The sequence below is a fragment of the Strix uralensis genome, unplaced genomic scaffold, assembly GCF_047716275.1.
Source record: "Strix uralensis isolate ZFMK-TIS-50842 unplaced genomic scaffold, bStrUra1 scaffold_478, whole genome shotgun sequence".
In the NCBI taxonomy this organism is placed as follows: domain Eukaryota; kingdom Metazoa; phylum Chordata; class Aves; order Strigiformes; family Strigidae; genus Strix; species Strix uralensis.
This window is the reverse complement of record NW_027437072.1, coordinates 7547-33961: the sequence shown is the minus strand read 5'-3', so window position 1 is coordinate 33961 and position 26415 is coordinate 7547. Positions and strand designations below refer to the sequence as shown.

At 67.6% G+C, this 26415-nt stretch overlaps 2 protein-coding genes across 2 annotated transcripts; one reads left to right on the top strand and one right to left on the bottom strand.

The window, feature by feature from the left end:
• Positions 1-206: 206 nt before the first annotated feature.
• Positions 207-2360, top strand: LOC141939001 (uncharacterized; the record flags this gene model as incomplete). The annotated part of the gene is made up of 3 exons (XM_074858027.1): positions 207-634; positions 1911-2200; positions 2330-2360. Coding segments are annotated over 3 exons (749 nt in total), but the record flags the coding sequence as incomplete, so codon positions are not given.
• A 1866-nt stretch (positions 2361-4226) lies between these two features.
• Positions 4227-26337, bottom strand: LOC141939000 (pre-mRNA-splicing factor SYF1-like). Its single transcript, XM_074858026.1, is given in 21 exon segments — positions 4227-4383; positions 4632-4723; positions 5444-5570; positions 7274-7445; positions 8471-8593; positions 10698-10888; positions 12465-12627; positions 13591-13704; positions 14548-14679; positions 14944-15075; positions 16195-16314; positions 17906-17956; positions 17959-17999; positions 18002-18058; positions 19931-20075; positions 21299-21463; positions 22018-22152; positions 23281-23478; positions 24080-24203; positions 24807-24955; positions 26166-26337. Coding segments are annotated over 21 exon segments (2664 nt in total). The 5' UTR covers position 26337; the 3' UTR covers positions 4227-4321.
• Positions 26338-26415: the final 78 nt, after the last annotated feature.

Below are 26415 nucleotides of genomic sequence, written 5' to 3'. Positions count from 1 at the left end.
CCCCACCATGTCCCCTTTGTCCCCCTGTTGCTCCCGTGATGTCCCCATTTTCCTTATCATCCCCCCATTGTCCCCATTGTCCCCATCATCCCCCTGTTGCCCTGTGGTGTCCCCGTTGCCCCCGCGGTGTCCCCATTGTCCCCCCGTTGCCCTGTGGTGTCCCCATTGTCCCCATTGTCCCCATCATCTCCCCATTGTCCCCACAGTGTCCCCTTTGTCCCCCTGTTGCTCTGTGGTGTCCCCATTGTCCCCATTGTCCCCATCATCTCCCCGTTGTCCCCGCGGTGTCCCCATTGTCCCCCTGTTGCTCCCGTGGTGTCCCCATTGTCCCCATCATCCCCCCATTGTCCCTCCATTGTCCCCATGGTGTCCCCATTGTCCCCCTGTTGCCCTGTGGTGTCCCCATGGTGTCCCCATCATCTCCCCACTGTCCCCGTGGTGTCCCCATTGTGTCCCCGTTGCCCCCGCGGTGTCCCTGCAGCGTCCCCACGGTGTCACCTCCCGCTGTCCCCAGGTCCCCGCCTGTACAAGGAGCCGAGCGCCAAGTCCAACAAGCACATCATCCACAACGCGCTGGCCCACTGCTGCCTGGCCGGGGCGCGTCAACGAGCCCCAGAAGAACCGTGTCCTCGAGGTGGGGCACCGCGGGGACACCCCAGGGACACCGTGGGGACACCCAGGGCCGGGGGGGGACACGAGGGGGACTGGGGGACACTTGGGGGACACCCCTGGGCTTGGGCAGGGAGGGGGGGGGGCATCAAGGAGCCCCTGAAGAACCACATCCTCGAGGTGGGTGCCCGTGGGGACACCTTGGGGACATGGGGGGGGGGGGGGGACAAGGCGCCCTGGGGACACTCTGGGGACACAGCCAGTGTCATGGGTCCCTGGGGACACCTTGGAGATGCCCTGGGGACACTTGGGGGACAGCCCTGGGCATGGGGGGGGGTGTCAAGGAGCCCCTGAAGAACCGTGTCCTGGAGGTGAGTCACTGTGGGGACATGGGGACACCATGGGGACACGGTGGGGACATGTCTAGGGGACACATGTGGCCCTGGGGACACGTCTGGGGGGGGTCATGGGGCCCCAGGGACACCTTGGGGACACCTTGGGGACACCCCTGGGCATGGGGGGGGCATCAAGGAGCCCCTGAAGAACCGTGTCCTGGGGGTGAGTCACTGCGGGGACACGGGGACACTGTGGGGACACGGGGGGGGGGGGGGGGGGGGGGGTGACACATGGCTCTGGGGACACCACTGACACCCCCACCCCCCCCTCAAAAAAATGTCCCCCTGGGTGAGGCGGGGGCCTGGGGGGCACCAGGGGACACAGTGAGGGGACACCAGGGGTGGCCCTGGGGGGGACACTCCCCACCCCCCCCCCCCAGCAGAGCCATAGGGTGCCCCCCCCCCCCCATTTAACCCCTTCCTCCCCCTCAGGAGGTGAAGACCAGGGGTTCCCCCCCCCATTTAACCCCTTCCTGCCCCATAGGGATTCTGCCCCCCCCCATTTAACCCCTTCCCCCCCCTTTTAACCCCTTCCTCCCCCATAGGGGTTATTCTCCCCCCCCCCCCCCCCCATTTAACCCCTTCCCCCCCCCCAGTTCTCCCCCCCCCCCATTTAACCCCTTCCCTCCCATTTAACCCCTTCCTCCCCCCATAGGGGTTATCCTTCTCCCCCCCACCCCCCCCCACCCCTTCCTTTCCCCCCCATAGGGGTTATTCTTCTCCCCCCCTCCAGTTCTCCCCCCCCCATTTAACCCCTTCACTCCCATTTAACCCCTTCCTCCCCCATAGGGGTTATTCTTCTTCCCCCCCCATTTAACCCCCCCCTCCCCATTTAACCCCTTCCTCCCCCCCCATAGGGGTTATTCTCCTCCCCCCCCCTCCCCATTTAACCCTTTCCCCCCCCAGGAGGTGGAGAAGAGCAAAGCCAACCATTTCCTCATCCTCTTCCGGGACGGGAGTTGCCAGTTCCGGGCTCTCTACACGCTGGGGGGGGACCCCCCCGAGCTGAGCCGCCTGGCGGGGGCGGGGCCGCGCACCGTCCCCCTGCCCATGGTCAAGGGCATCTACAAGTACAACTCGGACCGCAAACGCTTCACCCAGATCCCGGCCAAGACCATGTCCATGAGCGTCGACGCCTTCACCATCCAGGGCCCCCTGGGGGCGCCCCGCAAGCCCGGCACCCCCAAAAAAACCCGGCACCCCCAAATGAAAAAAAAACCAACAACAACAAAAAAAAAAAAAAAGGGGGGTCTGGGGGATCGCTGGGGGGATGGGGGAGGGGGGAGGGGGGAGGGTGTCCCCTCCCCGTGTGGGTTTGGGGGAAGGGGGGTGGGTTTTGGGGGGACACGGAGGTAAAAGGGGGGGCCCCCCCTGTGGTGTCACCCTTGTAAAGTTGGGGGACACGGAGGTAAAGGGGGGGGGGTGTCACCCACCTCAGTGTCACCCCTGTAAGGTTTGGGGACATGGTGGGGGGGGACAGACCCCCCCAGAGTGAAAAGGGGGGGGCCCCCCCCTCGTGTCACCCCTGTAAGGTTTGGGGACACGGAGGTAAAAGGGGGGCCCCCCCCTCGTGTCACCCCTGTAAGGTTTGGGGGACACGGAGGTAAAGGGGGGGGGTGTCACCCACCTCAGTGTCACCCCTGTAAGGTTTGGGGACATGGTGGGGGGGGACAGACACCCCCAGAGATAAAAGAGGGGCCCCCCCCCTCGTGTCACCTCTGTAAAGTTGGGGGACATGGAGGTAAAGGGGGGGGGGGGGTGTCACCCACCCCCACTGTCACCCCCGTAAAGTTTGGGGACACAGAGGTATAAGGCCCCCCCCCCCCATGTCACCCTTGTAAAGTTGGGGGACACAGAGGTAAAGGGGGGGGGGTGTCACCCACCTCAGTGTCACCCCTGTAAGGTTTGGGGACATGGTGGGGGGGGACACACACCCCCAGAAATAAAAGGGGGGGCCCCCACCCTGGTGTCACCCTTGTAAAGTTGGGGGACATGGAGGTAAAAGGGGCCCCCCCCCCCCCCCCCCCAGTGTCACCCTTGTAGAGTTTGGGGACACAGAGATAAAAGGGGGGTGTCACCCACCTCAGTGTCACCCCCGTAAGGTTTGGGGACACAGGGGAGGGGGACACACATGGAGATAAAAGGGGGGGGGTCCCCCACCCCACTGTCACCCCCCAATGTCACTTCCTGCCCCCCCCCACAATGAGGTTTGGGAGACAGGGAAGGGGACACGGAGCTAAATAGGGCTGTGCCCCCCCCCCCCCCGCCTGGTGCCCCCCCCAAAAGCTTTGGGGACGGTGACACAGGTGGAGGGGACATGGAGCTGAAGGGGGGGATGGGGGGGGGGGTCTGTGTCCCCCCCCCCCCAGTGTCACCGCTGCCACCTGTAAGGTTGGGGACAAGGGGACACAAGGGGGGGGGTGTCATGTGCCCCCCCCACTTTGGTGCCACATACGGGGTTTGGGGAGCTGGAGGTGACATTGGGGACACGGGGCTGGGGGGGGGGGGCATGGTTAATGGGTCCCCCCCCTCGGTGTCACCCCCCCACCCCCCCAAAAGTCACATCAGGGGGTTGGGGGCAGGGTGACACAGCTGGGGGGGGGGACGGGAGCTAAGGGGGGTCCCCCAAGACTGGTGCCACCTGTGCCCCCCCCCCAGGGTTTGGGGACAGCGGGGGGACATGGAGCTCATTTGGGGGGGGGGGGGGGGGGCACTTTGTGTCCCCTCCCCCCACCCCAAAACTGTGCCTGGGCTGAGCCCCCCCCCACTGCCACCCCCAGGGCTTGGGGGACAGGGTGACACAGTGGGGGGGGGGGGGGGGACACACACATGAGCCACCAGTGACTTTGTCCCCCCCCCTCAGTGTCCCCCGTGGTGCTGCTGGCTCTGCCCAACCCCCCCGTGAATGTCCCCCTCGCCCCCCCCCCCCCCCCCAAAAACGGGGATGGGGGGAGGGGGTCGTGACCCCTGTGTATAGGGGGGGGTCTATGGGGGGGGTCGCTGGTGTTTGGGGTGGGGGTGGGGGTTGTCCCCCCCCCCCTCGCCGTGTCGTTGTCACTTAATAAAGTAACTTAAAGGTGGCTGTGGGGTTCTTTGGGGGGGGGGATGCGGGTGCTGGGGTCCCTGTGGCAAAGGGGGGGGGGTCTGGGTGCCCCCCCCTCGGGGGGGGGGTGTGTGTTTCCCCCCCCCCGGGTCCCCCCAACACCAACGGGGCCACCCAGGTGAGTTGTAAAAATGGGGTTTATTAAGCAGGGGGGGGGGAATGGGGGGGGGGCAGTGGGGGGGGGTCGCGGTGTTGGGGGGCCCCGGGGGGGGCTTCAGTCGTCCTTGAGGCCCCCGAAGACGGAGGAGGGCACCCGCTTCTGCTCCAGCTGCACCTCTGGGGGGGGGGGGAAGGGGGGGGTCAGGGACCCCCAAACTGGGGGTACCCCCCACATCCCCCCCCCCCAAAACACAAAGGGGCCCCCCCCACCCTCCCCACAAGCACTGGGGGTCCCATGTCCCCTCCGTGGGCTTCACCCCCCCCCCTGTCCCCCAGCCCCAACCTTGGGGACCCCCCCCATGTGTGTGTGGCCCCCCCCCCCCACCCCCTGTGTCCCCCCCCCCCCCATGTCCCCCCCCCGGTACCGTCGGGCTCGGGCTCGTCCTCGTCCCCCAGGTCGATCTCGTCGGGGTTCCCCTGTGACAGCGCGGCCAGAGCCTCCCGCGAGCCCTCGGCCCTGAAACACCCCCCCGTCAGCACCCATGGGTGGGGGGGGGGGCACCCATGGGTGGGGGGGGCACCCACAAGTCCCAGAGGGGGCTCAGGGAGGTGGGAGGTGGCAACACCCATAGGATTGTCGTCAATGGGGGGGGGGGGACAATGACACACACAGGGGGTGACAGCAGGCAAGGGAGGGGACCTTGCTCGGGGGGGACTGGGGGGGGGCCCAGGGAGGTGACAGCCCCCCCTGACAGTGAGGACATTGTCCCCAATATGGGGGGGGGACAAGGGTGACCTCAGGGAGGTGACAGGCTCCCCCCAACCATGAGGATATTGTCCCCAGCGTGGGGGGGGGGGGACAGGGGGGGCCTACGGGGGCCCCAAGGGAGGTGACAGCCCCCCCCCGACCGCAAGGACATTGTCCCCAAGGGGGGGGACAGGGTAGGACGAGCGTGGCCCTGGGTTGGTGACAGGGGGACAGTCCCCGCGTGACCCCGAGGCCCCTGCAGGGGTTGGGGGGGACACAGGAGTGACTCGGGGGGGGGGGGGGGGGGGGGGCGGACACAGCGGTGGCCCCCGCGTCGGGAAGGGGGGACAGAGCCCCCCCATTGTCCTCCCCCATGGCCACAGAGGTGCCACCACCCCCCTGACGCCACAAACCGCGACGTGGGGTGGGATGGGGGGGACCCCACGGACCGGGGGGGTCGGGGGGGGGGTCGGGGGGGTCATTCCCCACCTGACGAAGAGGACCTTGTCCTTGGGGCGGGGCCCGTCCCGCTGCGCCTCGGCCGCCAGCTGCTCCGCCCGCTGCTCCAGCAGCTTCATGTCGTCCAGGGAGCTCTGCCCCGGGGCCAGGTCCGACACTGCGGGGACACGGGGGGACACGGGGGGGGACACGGACACGGGGGGACATGGGGGGCACCGACACAGGGGGGACACGGACACGGCGGGGACACACCGACGACGTGGGGGACATGGGGGGCACCAACACGGGGGGACATGGACACGGGGGGGACACAAAGGCGGGGGGACATGGAGGGGGACACAGACGCGGGGACACCGATGACATGAGGGGACATGGACGGGATACGGGGGACACAGGGGGCGGACATGGACACAGGGGGGACACGGACATGGGGGGGGACACAGAGACGAGGGGACACAGAGACGGGGGGGGCACCGATGACATGGGGGGACATGGACACGAGGGGACACGGGGGGACACGGGGGGCGGACACGGACATGGGGGGGACGCGATGGGGGTGGACACAGAGACGGGGGGGGGACATGGACACAGTGGGGGGGACACCAACGACATGGGGGGACGTGGACACGAGGGGACACGAGGGGACACGAGGGGACACGAGGGGACACGAGGGGACACAGGGAGCGGACACGGACATGGGGGGGACGCGATGGGGGTGGACACAGAGACGGGGTGGGACACAGACACGGGGGGGGACATGGACACAGTGGGGGGGACACCAACGACATGGGGGGACGTGGACACGAGGGGACACGGGGGGACACGGGGGGACACGGGGGGACACGGGGGGACACGGGGAGCGGACACGGACGTGGGGGGGACGCGATGGGGGTGGACACAGAGACGGGGTGGGACACAGACATGGGGGGGGACATGGACACAGTGGGGGGGACACCAACGACATGGGGGGACGTGGACACGAGGGGACACGAGGGGACACGAGGGGTCAGACACAGACATGGGAGGGACATGATGGGGGGGGACACAGAGATGGGGGGGACACGGACACAGCGGGGGGGACACCAATGACATGGGGGGACATGGACACGGGGGGACATGGACATGGGGGGGGACCCACAGACATGGGGGGGGACACGGACACGGGGGGGGACCAGACGAGAACACAGATACAGGTGGGACACAGGGACATGGGGGTACCTCAGGGGGGCTCTTCCTGCCAGGGGCACCCATGGGTGCTCCCTGTGTGTCCCCCCCCAATCCTGGCCACGCTGAGGGCTTGGGGGGGCTCCCTGGTGCCACCCCCACCCCCTGGTGCCCACGGGGGCTCCACCCCCCACCCGTGACAGCCCCACAGCCACTCCCCAGCACCCATGGGTGCTCCCCACACCCATCCTCACCCCACACCCGCTCCCCAGCACCCATGGGTGCTCCCTGGTGTTCACCCCACACCTACACCCTGCTACCCCATGGGTGCTCCCCACACCCATCACCACTCCACCCTCGCTCTCCAGCACCCATGGGTGGCTCCCCACACGCATCCTCACCCCACACCCACTCCCCAGCACCCATGGGTGCTCCCCGGTGCTCACCCCACACCTACATCCTGGTACCCACAGACACTCTCATCCCCATGGGTGCTCCCCACACCCACCCCCACTCCACACCCACTCCCCAGCACCCATGGGTGCTCCCGGTGCTCACCCCACACCTACACCCTGGTACCCACAGACGCTCTCATCCCCATGGGAGCTCCCCATCCCCATGGGTGTTCCCCACACCCACTCCCCACCCGGCCCCCAGTCACCCCCCAGCACCCATGGGTGCTCCCACGGCACTGACCGGTGCCGGTGGCGTTGCTGTAGACCTTGAGCATCTGGGAGGCCATGAAGTTGACCTGGGTGTTGTAGGTGGCCTGGACACTGCGCTTGATGCGCAGCAGCTCCCGGATCGTGTCCTCGTTCCCGTGGCGGATCTCAAAGTCCTTCCAGGTCTGCCAGAAGGTGGCCGTGATCTGGGGGGGACGGGGGACACGGTGAGGGGGGGACACCCCATCGACCTGGGGACAGCCCATGGTCTTGGGGACACCCCATAGCCTTGGGGACATCCTGGCACTGGGCACCCCATGGCCTTGGGGACACCCCATGGCCTCGGGGACAGTCTGGCACTGGGCACCCCATGGCCTTGGGGACACCCCATGACCTTGGGGACAGTCTGGCACTGGGCACCCCATGGCCTTGGGGACACCCCATGACCTTGGGAACACCCCATGACCTTGGGGACAGTCTGGCACTGGGCACCCCATGGCCTTGGGGACACCCCATGACCTTGGGGACAGTCTGGCACTGGGCACCCCATGGCCTTGGGGACACCCCATGACCTTGGGAACACCCCATGACCTTGGGGACAGTCTGGCACTGGGCACCCCATGGCCTTGGGGACAGCCCATGGCCTTGGGAACACCCCATGACCTTGGGGACAGTCTGGCATTGGGCACCCCATGGCCTTGGGAACACCCCATGGCCTTGGGGACAGTCTGGCACTGGGCACCCCCTGGCCTTGGGGACAGCCCATGACACTGGGGACATCCTGGCACTGGACCCCCCATGGCCTTGGAAACACTCCATGACATTGGGGACATTCTGGCACTGGGCACCCTGTGAACTTGGGGACATCCAATGACCTTGGGGACATCCTGGCACTGGGTACCCCATAGCCTTGGTGACACCCCATGACATTGGGGACATTCTGGCACTGGACACCCCATGGACCTGGGGACATTCCATGACCTTGGGGACAGCCTGGCATAAGGGACCCATGTGGCCTTGGGGACATCCTGGCACTGGGCACCCCATGGCCTTGGGGACACCCCCCCACCAACCTTGGGTGCCCCACTGGCTACCCCCCCGCTCTGCTGGGTGCCCCCCCCCGCCCCACTGGGTGCCTTCCACCCACCGTGGATGCTCCTCCCCCCACCCCTGGGTGCCCCCCCCCCCCACCCTTGGGTGCTCCCCCCACCCCTGGGTGCCCCTGGCTCACGCGGGGGTCGCAGATCTGGGAGCAGTAGGTGTAGATGGCGCGGGCGCGGTCCACCTCCCCCAGCTTGCACTCCATGTCGGCGAAGCGCAGGCAGAGCTCCCGCGCCGCGTCGTCCCCCAGCACCTGGAGGGAGGGGACAGCACCCATGGGGGACAGCAGCACCCACGGGGGACAGCAGCGCCCAAAATTGGGGATGGCAGCACCCAAAATTGGGGACGACAGCACCCACGGGGGACAGCAGCACCCAAAATTGGGGACGACAGCACCCATGGGGGACAGCAGCGCCCAAAATTGGGGATGGCAGCACCCATGGGGGACAGCAGCACCCACAGGGGACAACAGCACCCAAAATTGGGGACGACAGCACCCATGGGGGACAGCAGCACCCACAGGGGACAGCAGCACCCAAAATTGGGGATGACAGCACCCACAGGGGACAGCAGCACCCAAAATTGGGGATGACAGCACCCATGGGGGACAGCAGCACCCAAAATTGGGGATGACAGCACCCACAGGGGACAGCAGCACCCAAAACTGGGGATGACAGCACCCATGGGGGACAGCAGCACCCAAAATTGGGGATGACAGCACCCACAGGGGACAGCAGCACCCAAAACTGGGGATGACAGCACCCATGGGGGACAGCAGCACCCAAAATTGGGGATGACAGCACCCATGGGGGACAGCAGCACCCACAGGGGACAGCAGCACCCAAAATTGGGGACGACAGCACCCATGGGGGACAGCAGCACCCACAGGGGACAACAGCACCCAAAATTGGGGATGACAGCACCCATGGGGGACAGCAGCACCCACGGGGGACAGCAGCGCCCAAAATTGGGGATGGCAGCACCCAAAATTGGGGACGACAGCACCCATGGGGGACAGCAGCACCCACCGGGGACAGCAGCACCCAAAACTGGGGCCAGCAGCGCCCAAGGGGTGACATCGTACCATACCCACACCGTGTCCCCTCACATCCCCTTGCCCCCACCATGTCCCGTGTCCCCATGGTGTCCCCATGTCCCTGTGACCCCCCATGCCCCCCCCATGTCCCATGGCCCTGTGCCCCCACTGTACCCCATGTCCCCATCTCCCCATGTCCCCATGGTGTCCCCATGTCCCTGTGCCCCCACCATGTCTCCCCCCTGTTCCAATGTCCCCATGTCCCTCCCCATGTCCCTGTGTCCCCCATGTCCCCATGCCCACGCTGTGCCCCGTGTCCCCATGGTGTCCCCATGTCCACACCATGTCCCAATGTCCCCCCCCATGTCCCCACGGTGTCCCCATGTCCCTGTACCCCCCCATGTCCCCCCATGTCCCTATGCACCCACTGTACCCCATGTCCCATGTCCCCATGGTGTCCCCATGCCCCCACCATGTCCCATGTCCCCATGGTGTCCCCATGTCCCTGTCCCCCCCCATGCCCCCACCATGTCCCATGTTCCCACTGTACCCCATGTCCCCATGGTGTCCCCATGGTGTCCCCATGTCCCTGTCCCCCCCCATGCCCCCACCATGTCCCATGTTCCCACCGTACCCCATGTCCCCATGGTGTCCCCATGTCCCTGTCCCCCCCCATGCCCCCACCATATCCCATGTTCCCACCGTACCCCATGTCCCCATGGTGTCCCCATGCCCCCACCATATCCCATGTCCCCATGGTGTCCCCATGGTGTCCCCATGCCCCCACCATATCCCATGTTCCCACTGTACCCCATGTCCCCACGGTGTCCCCATGCCCCCACCATGTCCCATGTTCCCACTGTACCCCATGTCCCCATGGTGTCCCCATGGTGTCCCCATGTCCCTGTCCCCCCCCATGCCCCCACCATGTCCCATGTTCCCACCGTACCCCATGTCCCCATGGTGTCCCCATGCCCCCACCATATCCCATGTCCCCATGGTGTCCCCATGGTGTCCCCATGCCCCCACCATGTCCCATGTCCCCATGGTGTCCCTATGGTGTCCCCATGCCCCCACCATATCCCATGTCCCCATGGTGTCCCCATGGTGTCCCCATGTCCCCACCATGTCCCATGTCCCCATGGTGTCCCCATGGTGTCCCCATGCCCCCACCATGTCCCACGTTCCCACTGTACCCCATGTCCCCATGTGTCCCCACATCCCCATGCCCACACCACACCCCTTTCCCCCCACCCACCCGCTCATTTCCCCCATCCCCCCGCCCCCTCCCCAGCATCCCCAGTGTCCCCATTGTCCCCACCTCGATGGCTTTCTGGTAGATGGGGCGGGTGTGGGTGACGCCGTAGAGCTCGGCGGCGCGTTTGATGTAGATGTTGAACATGTCGCGCTGCTGGGCCGGCAGCACGGCGCGGGTGGCTCGCTCGTACACCGCCATGGCGTGCCGGGCCAGCCCGAACTCCTCCTCCAGCCGCGCGTACAGCAGGAAGATGGCTGCGGCACCCACAGCACCCCTCAGCACCCATCCCCGCCCTGGGGTGCTGCCGCTGCGCCCCCAAGTGGGGTGGGGGGGGGGGGTGGGGGTGCCCAGCAGGGGGAGTGAGGGGAGCTGGGGGGGGCCAGGGGTGCCCAGGGGTGCTGGGGGCTACCAACATGCACCCAGGGGTGTTGGGGGACCCGACAGATACCCATGGGGGTGCCCAGGGGTGCTGGGGGCTCCCAACGTGCACCCAGGGGTGTTGGGGGACCCGATGGATACCCAAGGGGGTGCCCAGGGGTGCTGGGGGCTACCAACGTGCACTCATGGGTGTTGGGGGACCCGACAGATACCCAAGGGGGTGCCCAGGGGTGCTGGGGGTTCCCAATGTGCACCCAGGGGTGTTGGGGGACCCGACAGATACCCAAGGGGGGTGCCCAGGGGTGCTGGGGGCTCCCAACGTGCACCCAGGGGTGTTGGGGGACCCGACAGATACCCATGGGGGTGCCCAGGGGTGCTGGGGGCTCCCAACGTGCACCCAGGGGTGTTGGGGGACCCGACAGATACCCAAGGGGGTGCCCAGGGGTGCTGGGGGCTCCCAACGTGCACCCAGGGGTGTTGGGGGACCCGACAGATACCCAAGGGGGTGCCCAGGGGTGCTGGGGGCTCCCAACATGCACCCAGGGGTGTTGGGGGACCCGACAGATACCCAAGGGGGTGCCCAGGGGTGCTGGGGGCTCCCAACGTGCACCCAGGGGTGTTGGGGGACCCGACAGATACCCATGGGGGTGCCCAGGGGTGCTGGGGGCTCCCAACGTGCACCCAGGGGTGTTGGGGGACCCGACAGATACCCATGGGGGTGCCCAGGGGTGCTGGGGCCTCCCAACATGCACTCATGGGTGTTGGGGGACCCGACAGATACCCATGGGGGTGCCCAGGGTGCTGGGGGCCATGACGGAAACCCAGGGGGGTGCCCAGGGGTGCTGGGGGACCCAATAGATGCCCAGGGAGTGCTCAGGGGTGTTGGGGGCCCCCAACATGCACCCAGGGGTGCTGGCAGCCATGATAGATTCCCAGGGGGCTGCCCAGGGGTGTTGAGGGGACCCAATATGCATCCAGGGGTGCTGGGGGCCCCAGTAGATAACCAGGAGGGTGCCCAGAGGTGTTGGGGACCATCAACATGCACCCAGGGGTGCTGGGGGCCATGATGGATACCCAGGGGGGTGCCCAGGGCTGTTGGGGGCCCCAGTATATACCCAGGAGGGTGCCCAGGGGTGCTGGGTGCCCCAATGCACACCCAAGGGTGCTGGGGGACCTGACATGCACCCAGGGGTGCACCCAAGGGTCCTGGGCATGGTGGGCGGTTGGGTGCTCACCCATGGGCACCCATCCCCTCCCTGATGGGCACCCGGCCTGCACCCACCCCAAAACCCACCCCAACACCCCTGAGAGCCCCACAACCACCCCAACACCCCCACACCCACCCCATACCCACCCTAACACCCCCACGACCACCCCAACACCCACCCAACACCCCTGACCCCCCCATAACCACCCCACGCCCGCCCCCATCAGCCCCCCCCCTGCTCCTACTCTTGGCGTATTTTGGGGGGCACCCGTCCAGCGCCTGCTCGAAGAGGTCGCGCGCCCGCTCCAGCTTGCGCCCGCCGTAGCGGGTGACGAACTTGCTGAGGTAGGTGTGCCAGATGTCCGCCACGTTGGGCCACCGGAACAGCGCGATGCCCCGCTCGTAGGCCTGGGGACACCCGTGGGGACACCACAGTGACGTCGCCAGCACCCCCCGCCAGCACCCCCCCGTCCCCTGCCATCAGGAACCCCGGGGCTGACCCACCGTGGGGTGACTGTGGGGTGCCCAACACCTTCCTTGGCCATGGGATGTCCCTAGGGTGTCCCCAACAACCCTCCCACCTACAGAGTCCCCACGGTGTCACCCAGTGTCCCCAACACCCTCCCTGCAGTGGTCCTGACACCCTTCCTGGCCACAGGGTGCTCAATGTATCCCCAACACCCTCCCCATGGCAACCCTGGTGCCCTGACACCCTTCTTGGCCATGGGATGTCCCCAGAGTGTCCCCAACAACCTTCTCACCTACAGAGTTCCCACGGTGTCACCCAGTGTCCCCAACACCCTCCCTGCAGTGGTCCTGACACCCTTCCTGGCCACAGGGTGCTCAAGGTGTCCCCAACACCCTCCCTATGGTGACCTTGACACCTGTCCCTGGGGTGTCCCCAACACGCTCCTCACACTGACCCTGACACCCTTCTCGGCCATGGGATGTCCCTGAGGGGTCCCCAACAACCTTCTCACCTACAGGGTCCCCACAGTGTCACCCACTGTCCCCAACACCCTCCCTGCAGTGGCCCTGACACCCTTCCTGGCCACAGGGTGTCCCTGAAACCCTCCTTACAGTGTCCCCAACACCCCTCCTGGTTGCAGGGTCACCACAGTGTCCCCAACACCCTTCCCCAGCCATGGGTTGTCCCTGGGGTGTCCCCAACACCCTCCCTGGTCACAGGGTCCTCATGGTGTCCCCAACACTTTCCCCACAGTGTCTCCAACACCCTCCCAGGCCACAGGGCGCCCCCGGGGTGTCCCCAACACCCTCCCCAGCCACAGGGTGTCCCCAACACCCTCCCCCACTGTCAGGGTGTCCCCACGGTGTCCCCAACAGCCCCCCCCCCGCTGTCGGGGCACCCACCTTGAAGCTCTCCTCGAAGTAACCGTGTTCCTCCAGGAAGAGCCCGTAGTTGATGACGATCTGGGGGGTGGCGATGCGCAGGTCCAGGATGCGGTCGTACACGGCCTTGGTGGACTGGGGGGGCACGGGGGGGTCAGCACCCGGCACCCCCAGGGGACAGCGGGGGGTCAGGAGCAGGGGGGAAGGGATGGGGGGGTCCAGAGGGGACAACGGGGTGTCAAAGGGGGAGGGGAAGGGGCTGGGGGTGTCCAGAGGGGATATGGGGGTGTCAAGGGGGGAAGGGAAGGGGATGGGGGGGTCCAGAGGGAACAGGGGGGTGTCAAGGGGGGAGGGAAAAGGGATGGGGGGGTCTACAGGGGGTCGAAAGAGAATATGGGGGGTACTGGGGGGGGACATGGGGGTACTCAGAGGGTTTGGGGAGCTCCCAGAGACAATAGGGGGTGCTGGGGTGCCAGGGGGCACCCGGAGGGGCAGAGGGGTGCCAAGGGAACCCAAGAAGTTGTGGGGCACCCAGATGGGATGGGGGGGGCACCCCAAGAGGATACGGGGTGCATGGGGGCACCCAGTGGAGATGGGGGGCAGCCGGTGGGGCCAGGGGAGCACCAAGGGATCAACATGGGTTGGGGGGGGGCACCCAGAGCAGACTGGGGGGGGCACCCAGTGGGGCCAGGAAGGGTGGGGAAGCCAAAGGGGCACCCACAGAAGCCCTGAGAGGATGTTGGGGTGCAAAGGGGGGCACCCACGACTGGGGAGGCACAGGGAGGGACCTGGGGGGGCACCCGGTGGGGCTGGGAGGGGGGGGGGGGGGAGGGGGGAAGCCAAAGGGGCACCCAGAGAACCCACGAGAGATGTTGGGGTGCAAAGGGGGGGCACCCACAACTAGGGGGTGCAGGGAGGGACCCCACAGTGGGTTTGGGGGTGCTGGGGGGGGGGGGAAACGAGGGGGGTGTCACCCACCTGGAAGGTGCCCAAACTCTCCTCCAGGTCGGCCAACATGGACCAGACCTTGAGCGACTTGTAGAGGCGGTTCTGGACGGGCTCCGTGGAGTCGAAGTACTCGGCCCTCTTGGCCGGCAGCGCCGTGGCTTTCTGCGGGGGGGGGGGGGACGACACACACACGCAGGGGGGTGTCACCAATGTCCCCAAAGTCCCCACCCCCCCCCACAAGCCACCCCTGGCCCCCCCAGCGTCATTTACGGACCCAAACGCCCCGTTACAAAACCTGGGTGGTGGTTTTGGGGTGGCTGTTTGCTGCCCCCCCACACACACCCACACCCCCCCCCCAAATCTCTCCCTGTGGCAGTGGGGGGGTCCCCAGGTGTCGGGGGGGCCCCGTGTGTCCCCCCCTCGCACCCGGAGGATGCGCAGCGCCTCGTCGTAGTTCTCGTGGCGCAGCTCCATCTCCCCGAACTCGCACCAGACGGCCGCCAGGTCCTCCACCTGCCGGAACCGCACCCGCGTGGCCTTGGTCAGGATGGTGCGGGCCTGGGGACACAGGGGACACAGGGGACACTCAGGGGGGCGCAGGGGACATGGGGGGACAGGCGGGGTTTGGGGGACATGGGAGGAGAGAGAGGGTTTGGGTGACAGGTGGGGTTTGGGGGGACACAGGGGACAGGTGGGGTTTGGGGGACAGGCAGGGTTTGGGGACACAGGGGACATGGAGGGACAGGCAGGGTTTGGGGGGACATCGGGGGTTTGGGGACACGGGGGACACTCAAGGGGTGGCAGGGACATGGAGGGGACAGGCAGGGTTTAGGGACACAAGGCACAGGCAGGGTTTGAGGGACATAGGGGGGACAGGCAAGGTTTGGGGGACAAGGGGGGGACAGGTGGGGTTTGGGGACACAGGGGACATGGGGGTTTGGGGACACGGGGGACACTCAAGGGGTGGCAGGGACATGGAGGGGACAGGCAGGGTTTGGGGGGACACAGGGGACAGGTGGAGTTTGGGGGATGTGTGGGGACAGTTGGGGTTTGGGGGGACATCAGGGGTTTGGGGACACAAGGGACACTCAAGGGGTGGCAGGGACATGGAGGGAACAGGCAGGGTTTAGGGACACAAGGGACAGGCAAGGTTTGGGGGACAAGGGGGGGACAGGTGGGGTTTGGGGACACGGGGGACACTCAGGAGGGGCACAGGGGACATGGGGGGACAGGTGGGGTTTGGGGACACAAAGGGGTTTGGGGGGACAGAGGACACAGAGAACAGACGGGGTTTGGGGGACATGGGGGGTTTTGGGGGGACACAGGGGACAGGCAGGGTTTGGGGGGACATGGGGGGTTTGGGGGGGACACAGGGGACAGGCAGGGTTTGGGGGACATGGGGGGTTTTGGGGGGACACAGGGGACAGGCAGGGTTTGGGGGGACATGGGGGGTTTGGGGGGACACTGGGGACACAAGGGACAGGCAGGGTTTGGGGGACATGGGGGGGACATGGGGGGGGACAGAGGGGACACTCAGACTTTGGGGGGACACAGAGAGGATTTGGGGGACACCAGGGAACAATCAGGGTTTGGGGGGTTCAGTCAGGGTCTGGGGGACATGGGGGGGCCGGTGGGGGTGTGGGGGTGCCCCTGGGGACAAGGGGGGTCCCCGCTCACATCGTCCAGCTGCCCGTTGTCCTCGTAGAAGCGGGCGAAGGCCACCCAGAGCCCGTGCGGGCGCCCCGTCGCCTTGAAGGGGTCCACGGTGCGCACGGCCTCCGTGTAGGTGTTGATGATCTGGGGACGCGTTGGGGACACGTTGGGGACACGTTGGGGACACCGCCAGACCCCCAAAAGGGCCGTGTGCCATGTGTCTGTCCCCCACGCACCCCCGTGGCCCCCCCACACCTGCCCTGGAGTGTCTCCACCAGGTGTGTGTCCCCACGTTCACCCCAATGTCCCCATGTCCCCCCCGTGTCCCCACACCCACCCCGATGTCCCCAGATACACTCCCCAGTGTCCCTCCGTGTCCCCCAATATTCCCCTACAGCCTCCCCGTCCCTGTGTCTCCCCTATGCCCCCCCACTGTCCCCAGGTGTCACCTATGGCCACCCTGCTGTCCCCTGGAACCCCCCAATACACACCCTGGTGTCCCCAGGGGTCCCCTACACACGCCCTGGTGTCCCCAAGTGTCCCCTACACACGCCCCGCTGTCCCCAGGGGTCCCCTATACACGCCCTGGTGTCCCCACACCCCCCCCACCTCCATCCCTGCTATTTCCCCACTCGACACCCCCCCACGTGTCCCCCCTGCGTTGTCACCCCCCCAGTGTCCCCTCCTCCTGCACTGTCCCCTGTTCCGTGTCCCCCTTGCAGTGTCCCCCCCCTCGCACTCTCCCACCCGCTGTACTGTCCCCACAGTGTCTCCCCTGTACTGTCCCCCCCAGTGTCCCCTGCTCCATGTCCCCCCCCGTGTCCCTCCCCATTTTGTCCCCCCGCCGTGTGTCCCCCCTGGCACTGTCCCCACTCTGTGTCCCCCCAGCACTGTCCCCCCCTCCATGTCCCCCCGGCACTGTGCCCCCCCCTGCAGTGTTGTCCCCCCTGTTCCATCCCCCTGCTGTGTCCCCCCTGTACTGTCCCCTCCCCACAGTGCCCCCCCGCCAAGTCCCCCTACACTGTTCCCCCTGTACTCTCCCACCCCCTGCAGTGTCCCCCCCATGCTGTCCCCCACACTGTCCCCCACTCCCGTGTCCCCCCAGTGTCCCCTGTTCCATGTCCCCCCACACTGTGTCCCCAGGCAGTGTGTGTGTCCCAGCACTATCCCCTGCTCTGTGTCCCCCCCCCGCAGTGTCCCCCGCAGTGCCCCCCCACGCTGTCATCCCCCCAGCACTGTCCCCCCACACTGTCCCCCCTCTGCAGAGTCCCCCACTCCGTGTCCACACCCCCCGCAGTGTCCCCCCCTGCACTGTCCCCCCCAGCACTGTCCCCTGCTGTGTCTCCCCCCCACCCTGTCCCCCCCCCCCCGTGTCCCCCCCAGGCAGTGTGTGTGTCCCCCCCAGCACTATCCCCTGCTCTGTGTCCCCCCTCCACAGTGTCCCCCGCAGTGCCCCCCCCGCAGTGCCCCCCCCCCGCAGTGCCCCCCCCGCAGTGCCCGCCCGCCCGCAGTGCCCCCTCCCCGCAGTGCCCCCCCCGCAGTGCCCCCCCCCCGCAGTGGCCCCTCCCCGCAGTGCCCCCTCCCCGCAGTGCCCCCTCCCCGCAGTTCCCCCTCCCCGCAGTTCCCCCCCCCACCCGCAGTGCCCCCCCCCTCGCAGTGCCCCCCCCCCCCGCAGTGCCCCCCCCCCCGCAGTGCCCCCCCCCGCAGTGCCCCCCCCCCGCAGTGCCCCCCCCACCTGCTGGGGGTTGCCGCGGTAGAGCTGCACGCGCTTGTGCCACTCGTGGACCGTTGTGGGGGGTTCTGGCGCAGCAGGACGCTGTTCAGCAGCACGGCCGCCGCCACATCAGCCGCTCGAAGCGCGCCAGGCGCAGCTCCAGCTCCACCGCCTCTGGGGGGGCAGCGTCAGGGCACCCCGAAACCGCCCCTGGGCTCAGGGCACCCCGAAAACCACCTCCCCTGGGGAGAGGGGGGGTCAGGACACCCCGAAACCCACCCCTGGGGTCAGGGCACCCTGAAAACCCACCCCTGGGGTCAGGGCACCCTGAAAACCACCTCCCCTGGGCTCAGGGCACCCTGAAAACCACCTCCCCTGGGCTCAGGGCACCCTGAAAACAGCCTTCCCTTGGGAGGGTGGGGGTCAGGGCACCCCAAAAACCACCACTCATGGGGAGCAGGGGGTCACAGCACCCCAAAACCCACCCCTGGGGTCAGGGCACCCCAAAAACCACCACTCATGGGGAGCAGGGGGTCAGGGCACCCCAAAAACCACCCCTGAGGTCAGGGCACCCCAAAAACCACCTCCCCTGGGGAGAGGGGGGTCAGGGCACCCCAAAAACCGCCCCTGGAGTCAGGGCACCCCGAAAACCACCTCCCCTGGGGAGAGGGGGGGTCAGGGCATCCCAAAACTTACCCCTGGGGTCAGGGCACCCCGAAACCACCACTCATGGGGAGCAGGGGGTCAGGGCACCCCAAAACCCATCCCCGTGGGGAACGGGGGGTCAGGGCACCCCCAAACCTACCCTTTTTGGGGGAAACTGAGGCAGGGCGCCCCCAAACTCACCCTTTTTGGGGGGAAACTGAGGCAGGGCGCCCCCAAACTCACCCTTTTTGGGGGAAACTGAGGCAGGGCGCCCCCAAACTCACCCTTTTTGGGGGAAACTGAGGCAGGGCACCCCCAAACTCACCCTTTTTGGGGGGAAACTGAGCCAGGGCACCCCCAAACTCACCCTTTTTGGGGGGAAACTGAGGCGGGGCACCCCCAAACTCACCCTTTTTGGGGGAAACTGAGGCAGGGCGCCCCCAAACTCACCCTTTTTGGGGGAAACTGAGGCAGGGCGCCCCCAAACTCACCCTTTTTGGGGGAAACTGAGGCAGGGCACCCCCAAACTCACCCTTTTTGGGGGGAAACTGAGGCAGGGCACCCCCAAACTCACCCTTTTTGGGGGGAAACTGAGGCGGGGCACCCCCAAACTCACCCTTTTTGGGGGAAACTGAGGCAGGGCGCCCCCAAACTCACCCTTTTTTGGGGGAAACTGAGGCAGGGCGCCCCCAAACTCACCCTTTTTGGGGGAAACTGAGGCAGGGCACCCCCAAACTCACCCTTTTTGGGGGAAACTGAGGCAGGGCACCCCCAAACTCACCCTTTTTGGGGGGAAACTGAGGCGGGGCACCCCCAAACTCACCCTTTTTGGGGGGAAATTGAGGTAGGACACCCCCAAACTCACCCTTTTTTGGGGAAACTGAGGCAGGGCGCCCCCAAACTCACCCTTTTTGGGGGAAACTGAGACAGGACACCCCCAAACTCACCCTTTTTTGGGGAAACTGAGGCAGGGCACCCCCAAACTCACCCTTTTTGGGGGGAAACTGAGGCGGGGCACCCCCAAACTCACCCTTTTTGGGGGAAACTGAGGCAGGGCGCCCCCAAACTCACCCTTTTTGGGGGAAACTGAGGCAGGGCGCCCCCAAACTCACCCTTTTTGGGGGAAACTGAGGCAGGGCACCCCCAAACTCACCCTTTTTGGGGGAAACTGAGGCAGGGCACCCCCAAACTCACCCTTTTTGGGGGGAAACTGAGGCGGGGCACCCCCAAACTCACCCTTTTTGGGGGGAAATTGAGGTAGGACACCCCCAAACTCACCCTTTTTTGGGGAAACTGAGGCAGGGCGCCCCCAAACTCACCCTTTTTGGGGGAAACTGAGACAGGACACCCCCAAACTCACCCTTTTTTGGGGAAACTGAGGCAGGGCGCCCCCAAACTCACCGTCCTCGTCGCGGCCCAGCTCGGCCGCCGTCTCCATCTTGGCGGCGATGACGCTCTCCTCGAACTGGGCGTAGCTGTCGAACACCTGCGTGAAGTCTCGCACCGTCATCACCGTCTGCACGGCCTCCTCGTACACGTCCCGCGCCTGCGGGGACAGCGACAGCGCTGGGGGGGGACACGGGGACAGAGAGGGGGGGACAGGGACAGAGGAGGGGGGACACGGGGACAGAGCGCTGGGGGGGACACGGGGACAGAGAGGGGGGGGACAGGGACAGAGGAGGGGGGACACGGGGACAGAGCGCTGGGGGGGACACGGGGACAGAGCGCTGGGGGGGACAGAGAGGGGACAGGGACAGTGGGGGGGGACACGGGGATGTGGGGGGACAGGGGGGACACGAGGATGGTGGGGGGGACACATGGGGACAGGGAGGACACAGGGATGGTGGGGGGGACATGGGGATGGGAGAGAATGGATAAGGACAGAGGGGGGGACAGCGGTGATGGGGACAGGGGGGACATGGGGGGGACAGGAGGGACATGGAAGGGACAGGAGGGACATGGGGATGGCACAGGGGACACACGGGGCAGGGGGGACACGGGGGGGGCAGGGGGGAGGACGGATGGGGATGGGGCAGGGGACAGCGGCGACATGGGGGGGACACGGGGGGGGACACGGGGGGGGACACGGGGGGGGACAGGGACAGCAGCAGGGGGATGTGGACAGAGTGGGGGGGGACAGGGACAGCAGCAGGGGACAGGGATGGGGGGACGATGGGGACAGAGGCAGGGACAGTGGGGGAGCATGGGGACAGCAGCACAGGAACAGCGAGAGGGAAGGGGACAGCAGATTGGTGACAGGGACAACGGGAGTGGACAAGGCTGGAGCTCCCGGGGTGGGGGATGGGTCTGGGGGGACAAGGGAGCAGGGGAGGGGTGGCCCTGGGGTGACATGGGGACAGGTAACAGAGGCGGCAATGGCTCTGGGGACAGGGGACTGGGGTGGTGGCCCTGGGGTGACATAAGGACAGAGGAGCGGTGGCCGTTTGGTGACATGGGGACAGGGGAGTGGTGGCCCTGGGGTGACATGGGGACAGGGAATGGAGGTGGCAGTGGCTCTGGGGCAGGGGACTGGGGTGGTGGCCCTGGGGTGACATAAGGACAGAGGAGTGGTGGCCCTGGGGTGACACAGGGACAGGAAAGGGGGGTGGCAGCGGCTCTGGGGACAGGGGACCTTGGCAGTGGTGGCCCTTGGGTGACCCTGGGGCCAGTAACCCCATCCCACAGTGGCCCTGGGAGCCAGGGGGGTGACGAGGGGAAGACGAGCGGAGGGGAGCGGTGACAGCAGGGGGGTGACAAGGGACACGTCACCTTCTCGAAGTGGCCGCTGCGGATGTAGCAGTCGGCCAGGGCGCCCCAGAGCCGGCCCAGCTGGTCGGTGAAGCGCGTGAGGCCCCCCCGGATGATGGCCCCCGCCTCCAGCGAGCGAACCCGCCCCGGGTGCTGCGCCAGCAGCTCGCACAGCTCCTGCCACAGCTGGGGGGGACGGGGGGGTCAGCACCCCCCTGGGACCCCCACGACCCCCTTGGGACCCCCAAAAAGCCCCAGGTTGAAGTTGGTTAACCCCCCCCCCTCCTCCGCCAAATGATGCCCCCAGCACCTATAGGTGCCCCCACAGCACCCAGAAGTCCCCTCCCAGCCCCCACAGGTGCCCCCCCAGCACCCATAGGTGTCTCCACAGCACCCAGGGGTGCCCCCAGCACCTATAGGTGCCCCCCCAGCACCCAGAAGCCCTGCCCCCACCCCCCACAGGCCTCTCTACAGCACCCAGGGGTGCCCCCAGCACCTATAGGAGCCCCCCCAGCACCCAGAAGCCTCGCCCCCAGCCCCCACAGGTGCCCCCCCCAGCACCCATAGGCCTCTCCACAGCACCCAGGGGTGCCCCCCCCAGCACTCAGAGGTGCCCCCCCAAGTCCCTTTCCCCCACCCTGAGCTCCCTGGGTGCCCCCCAACACCCACTAGCCCCTCCCAGTACCCACAGGTGCCCCCCCAGCACCCACAGGTGCCCCCCCCCCCACCCCAGCACCCACCTGGTAATTAGACTTGCCCTCCTTGGAGACGAAGCGCTCGTCGTTAACGAGCCGGGCCAGGCGCACGGCGGCCTCGTCCAGGCGCCCCACGGAGCGCAGGTACCCCACGTACTCCTCCGCGCTCTCGGGGCTCAGCTGGGGAGGGGACACTCAGGGCCTGTCCCCCAACGATGTCCCCAACGGCCCCTGCGCTGTCCCCAGCCCTGTGGTGTCACCTCTGCCCCCAGAGAAACACCCAGCGCCACCGCTGGCCCCGCCCCGTGTCCCCTCTGCCACCGCTGTGTCCCCTCTGTCCCCGTGTCCCTGTCACTTGTCTCTGCTGTCCCCTCTGGCCCCACCACAGACCGCTGCTGTCCCTGCTGTATCCCTTTGTCCCCACTTGCTGTCCCCACTGTCGTCTCCGTCCCTGCTCTCACCTCTGATGCCACCACCACCACAAGGTGACACCGGGATGTGCCACCACCCTGAGGTGACATCGCTGAGTATTCTACCCCCCCCAGGCTGCCACCACCGGCTGTACCCCCATCCTGGGGTGACACTGTGGGGTGCAACATCACCCTGGGGTGACATCAGGCGGTTTTCTACCACCCCAGGGTTGCCACCACCAGCTGTACCCCCACCCTGAAATGACATTGTGGGGTGTTCCACCCCCCCACCCCGGGTGCCACCACCGCAGATGCCACCATCCTGAGGTGACACTGCCAAGTGTGCCACCACCTGAGGTGACATCACAGGGTGTTCTACCACCCCAGGGTGCCACCACCACCTGCACCCCCACCCTGAGGTGACACCACTGAGTGTTCTACCCCCTCAGCGTGCCACCACGAGCTATGCCACCACCCCAGATGCCACCACCATGGGGGTGACACCACCCTGGGGTGACATCGCGAGGTGTTCTACCACCTCAGGGTGCCCCCACCACCTGCACCACCACCCTGAGGTGACATCACTGAGCGTTCTACCCTCCACAGGGTGCCACCGCCGGCTGTACCCCCACCCTGGGGTGACACCGTGGCGTGCATCACCACCTGGGGTGACATCACAAGGTGTTCTACCACCCCAGGGTGCCACCACCACCTGTACCCCCACCCTGAGGTGACACCACTGAGCGTTCTACCCCCCACAGGGTGCCCCCGCTGGCTGCACCCCCACCCTGAAATGACATCGTGGGGGTGTTCTACCCCCCCAGAGTGCCACCACCGGCTATGTCACTCCCCCAAACGCCACCCCCTTGGGTGCCACCCCGGCGGGTGCCAGCGGTACCTTCAGGTAGCGGCGGTAAACGCGCACGGCGGTCTCGGGCAGGGGGTAGCGGCGCACGAACTGCAGGTACAGGGGCCAGATGCGGTGGTGTTGGGTGATGGGCAGCGCCCGCAGCGCCCGGTCGAAGGTGCGGCGCGTCCGCGTGATCCGGCCCTGATCCACCAGGAATTGGCAGTAATCCAGCCAGATGCGGGGCATCTGTGGGGCACGGCGGGTTAGGGGGCTGGGGGGCTTCTGGGGGCGGGGGTTGTGGGGCTGGGGGAGGCTTGTAGTGGGAGCTGTGGGGCTGGCGGGCAGGTGGGGGGCTGGGGGAGGCTTGTGGGGGGAGCTATGGGGCTGGGGAGGGGCTGCGGGGGGAGCTATGGGGCTGGGGAGGGGCTGCGGGGGGAGCTATGGGGCTGGGGAGGGGCTGCGGGGGGAGCTATGGGGCTGGGGAGGGGTTGCGGGGGGAGCTATGGGGCTGGGGAGGGGTTGCGGGGGGACTTGTGGGGCTGAAGAGGAATTATGAGGGGAGTTGTGGGGCTGGGAAGAGGTTGGGGGGGCAGTTGTGGGGCTGGAGGGTTGAAAAAGGATTGTGGGGGTAGTTATGGGGCTGGGCAGGGGTTGGGGAGCAGTTATGGGGCTGGGGGGGGCAGTTATGGGGCTCCAGATCCCCCCCAAACCCCCCATCCCCTCCCCACCCTCCACATCCCCTCCCTGTGTCCCCTCCAGCTGCCCCCTCCCTCCCCCTGTGGCCAGGTCCGTGTGTGTGTCGTCCCCCCGCCCCCCATGTCCCCCCCCCCCCATGTCCCCCCCCCACCTTGTGCATGAAGACGAGCCCCCGCTCGTGGCAGGCGTTGGCCTCCTCGTAGGCCGGGTCGGTGGGGCAGCGCCCCTTGACCTGCTGCCGCCGCTGCCGCAGGTACTGGTACCACAGCTTGTAGCTGGGGACACGCCCGTCACCTCCTGTCACCTCCCTGCCACCCCCCCGGTCACCCGCCAGACACCGCTGCCACCCCCTGTCACCTCCTCACCACCGCTGCCACCCCCCATCACCCGCCAGCCACCACTGACACCGCCATCACCCCCTGTCACCTCCCTGTCACTGCTGCCACCCCTGCCACCTCCCCATCACCCCCCTGCCACCCTTCTGCCACCTCCCTGTCACCCCCCTGCCATTCTTGTCACTCCCTGCCACCCCTCTGTCACTGCTGCCACGCCCCCGCCTCATGAAGGGACCCCTGGAGGTCCCTGTCAGGCCCCCCCCCCCGCCCCGTGAGGGGACACAGAAGGTCCCTGTCACTCCCCCCACACTCCCTGAGGGGACCCGGGATGTCCCTTGTCACCCACTTCCGCCACGAAGGGACTTGGCGCATCCCTGTCACACCCCACGGGGGACCCAGGATGTCCCTGTCCCCCCCGCCCCCGGTTCCCTCCGCTGGCCCTGTCCCCCCTCCTCACCATTTCCCCTGTCCTAGAAGGTCCCCCCGCACCCCCAAGTTGTCCCCTAGTCCCCGTCCCCCCCGTGTGTCCCCCCGTGTCCCCACCTGCCCGGCAGCTCCCTCAGGGCGCGTTCGAAGAGCAGGTTGAGGCGCTGGGGGGGCCCCCCCAGGCGGGCCTGGGCGTAGCGCAGCCAACACCGCACCGAGAAGGGGTTCCGCAGCAGCTCCTCCTCGTGCTGCACGTCCTCCTCCTCCTGGGGACAGCGGGGACACGGGACGGCGTGAGGGACCGGGGGATGGCGGGGGGACACGGGGACAGCGCGGGGACACGGGGACGGCAGGGGGGACTGGGGGACGGCAGGGGGACGGCGGGGGGACACCACGAGGGACCGGGGGACAGCACGAGGGATACGGGGACACAGGACAGCGCAAGGGACAGGGGGACGGTGGGGGGACACAGGGACAGTGCAAGGACACAGGGACAGCGCGAGGGACAGGGGGACGCGGGGGGACACAGGGACAGCGCGAGGGACAGGGGGACGGCGGGGGGACGCAGGGACAGCGCGAGGGACAGGGGGACGGCGGGGGGACGCAGGGACAGCGCGAGGGACAGGGGGACGGCGGGGGGACACAGGGACAGCGCGAGGGACAGGGGGACGGCGGGGGGACACAGGGACAGCGCGAGGGACAGGGGGACGGCGGGGGGACACAGGGACGGTGGGAGGGACCGCGGGGAGAGACAGCGTGAGGGACAGCAGGGGGGACATGGCGACACAGGGACATGGGGACAGTGGGAGGGACGGTGGGGGACAGCGGGGATGCAGGGACAGCAGGGACACGGGGACAGCAGGAGGGACAGAGCAAGGACATGGGGACAGCGGGAGGGACAGAGCAGGGACACCAGGGCGGTGGGGGGGGGACATGGGGACACAGGGACATCAGGAGAGTGCAAGGGACAGCAGGGAAGGCAGGGGGGATGGCAGGAGGGGTGGGGACACAGGGACAGTGTGAGGGACAGGGGGACAGCAGGGACACGGAGACAGCAGGAGGGACACAATAGGGGGACAAGGACAGTGGGAGGGATGGCAGGGACATGGGGACAGCGGGAGAGACTGGGGACATGGGGACAGCATGAGGCACGGGACACAGGAGCAGCGGCGACAGTGTTAGAGACAGCGGGGACAGCGGGCGGTGGGGACACCGCTGAGGGATGGGGACAGGGAGTGGCGGGAACACCGGGCAGTGGGGACGCTGGTGACAGGCCAGGGAGTGGCGGGGACAGGGACAAGGGACAGCAGCGAGGGGACAGAGAATGGCGGGGACAGCAGGGAGGGGACACGGGGAGCCAGAACGGGGCGCGGGGGGCAGGACGCGACAATAGGAGGGGGCGGGGGCGGGGAGGTGAGGGGGGGACAGGGCCGTGGGGGGGGCGGGGGGGGTGAGGCAGGACGCGGCGGGACTCACGAAGCGCAGCTCGGGGCGCTCCGGGGCCGCTGCCGGTTGCTCTGGGGCCGCTGCCGGTTCCTCCGGGGCCGCTGCCGGTTCCTCCGGGGCCGCTGCCGGCTCCTCCCGCTCCACCGGCTCCTCCCGCTCCACCGGCTCCTCCCGCTCCACCGGCTCCTCCCGCTCCGCCATCTCCGCCGCAGCCTCCATCTTCCCCCGCGCCGCTCCTCCGGCCCTTCCGGCGGGCCGCTGTGACGCCACTTCCGGTCGC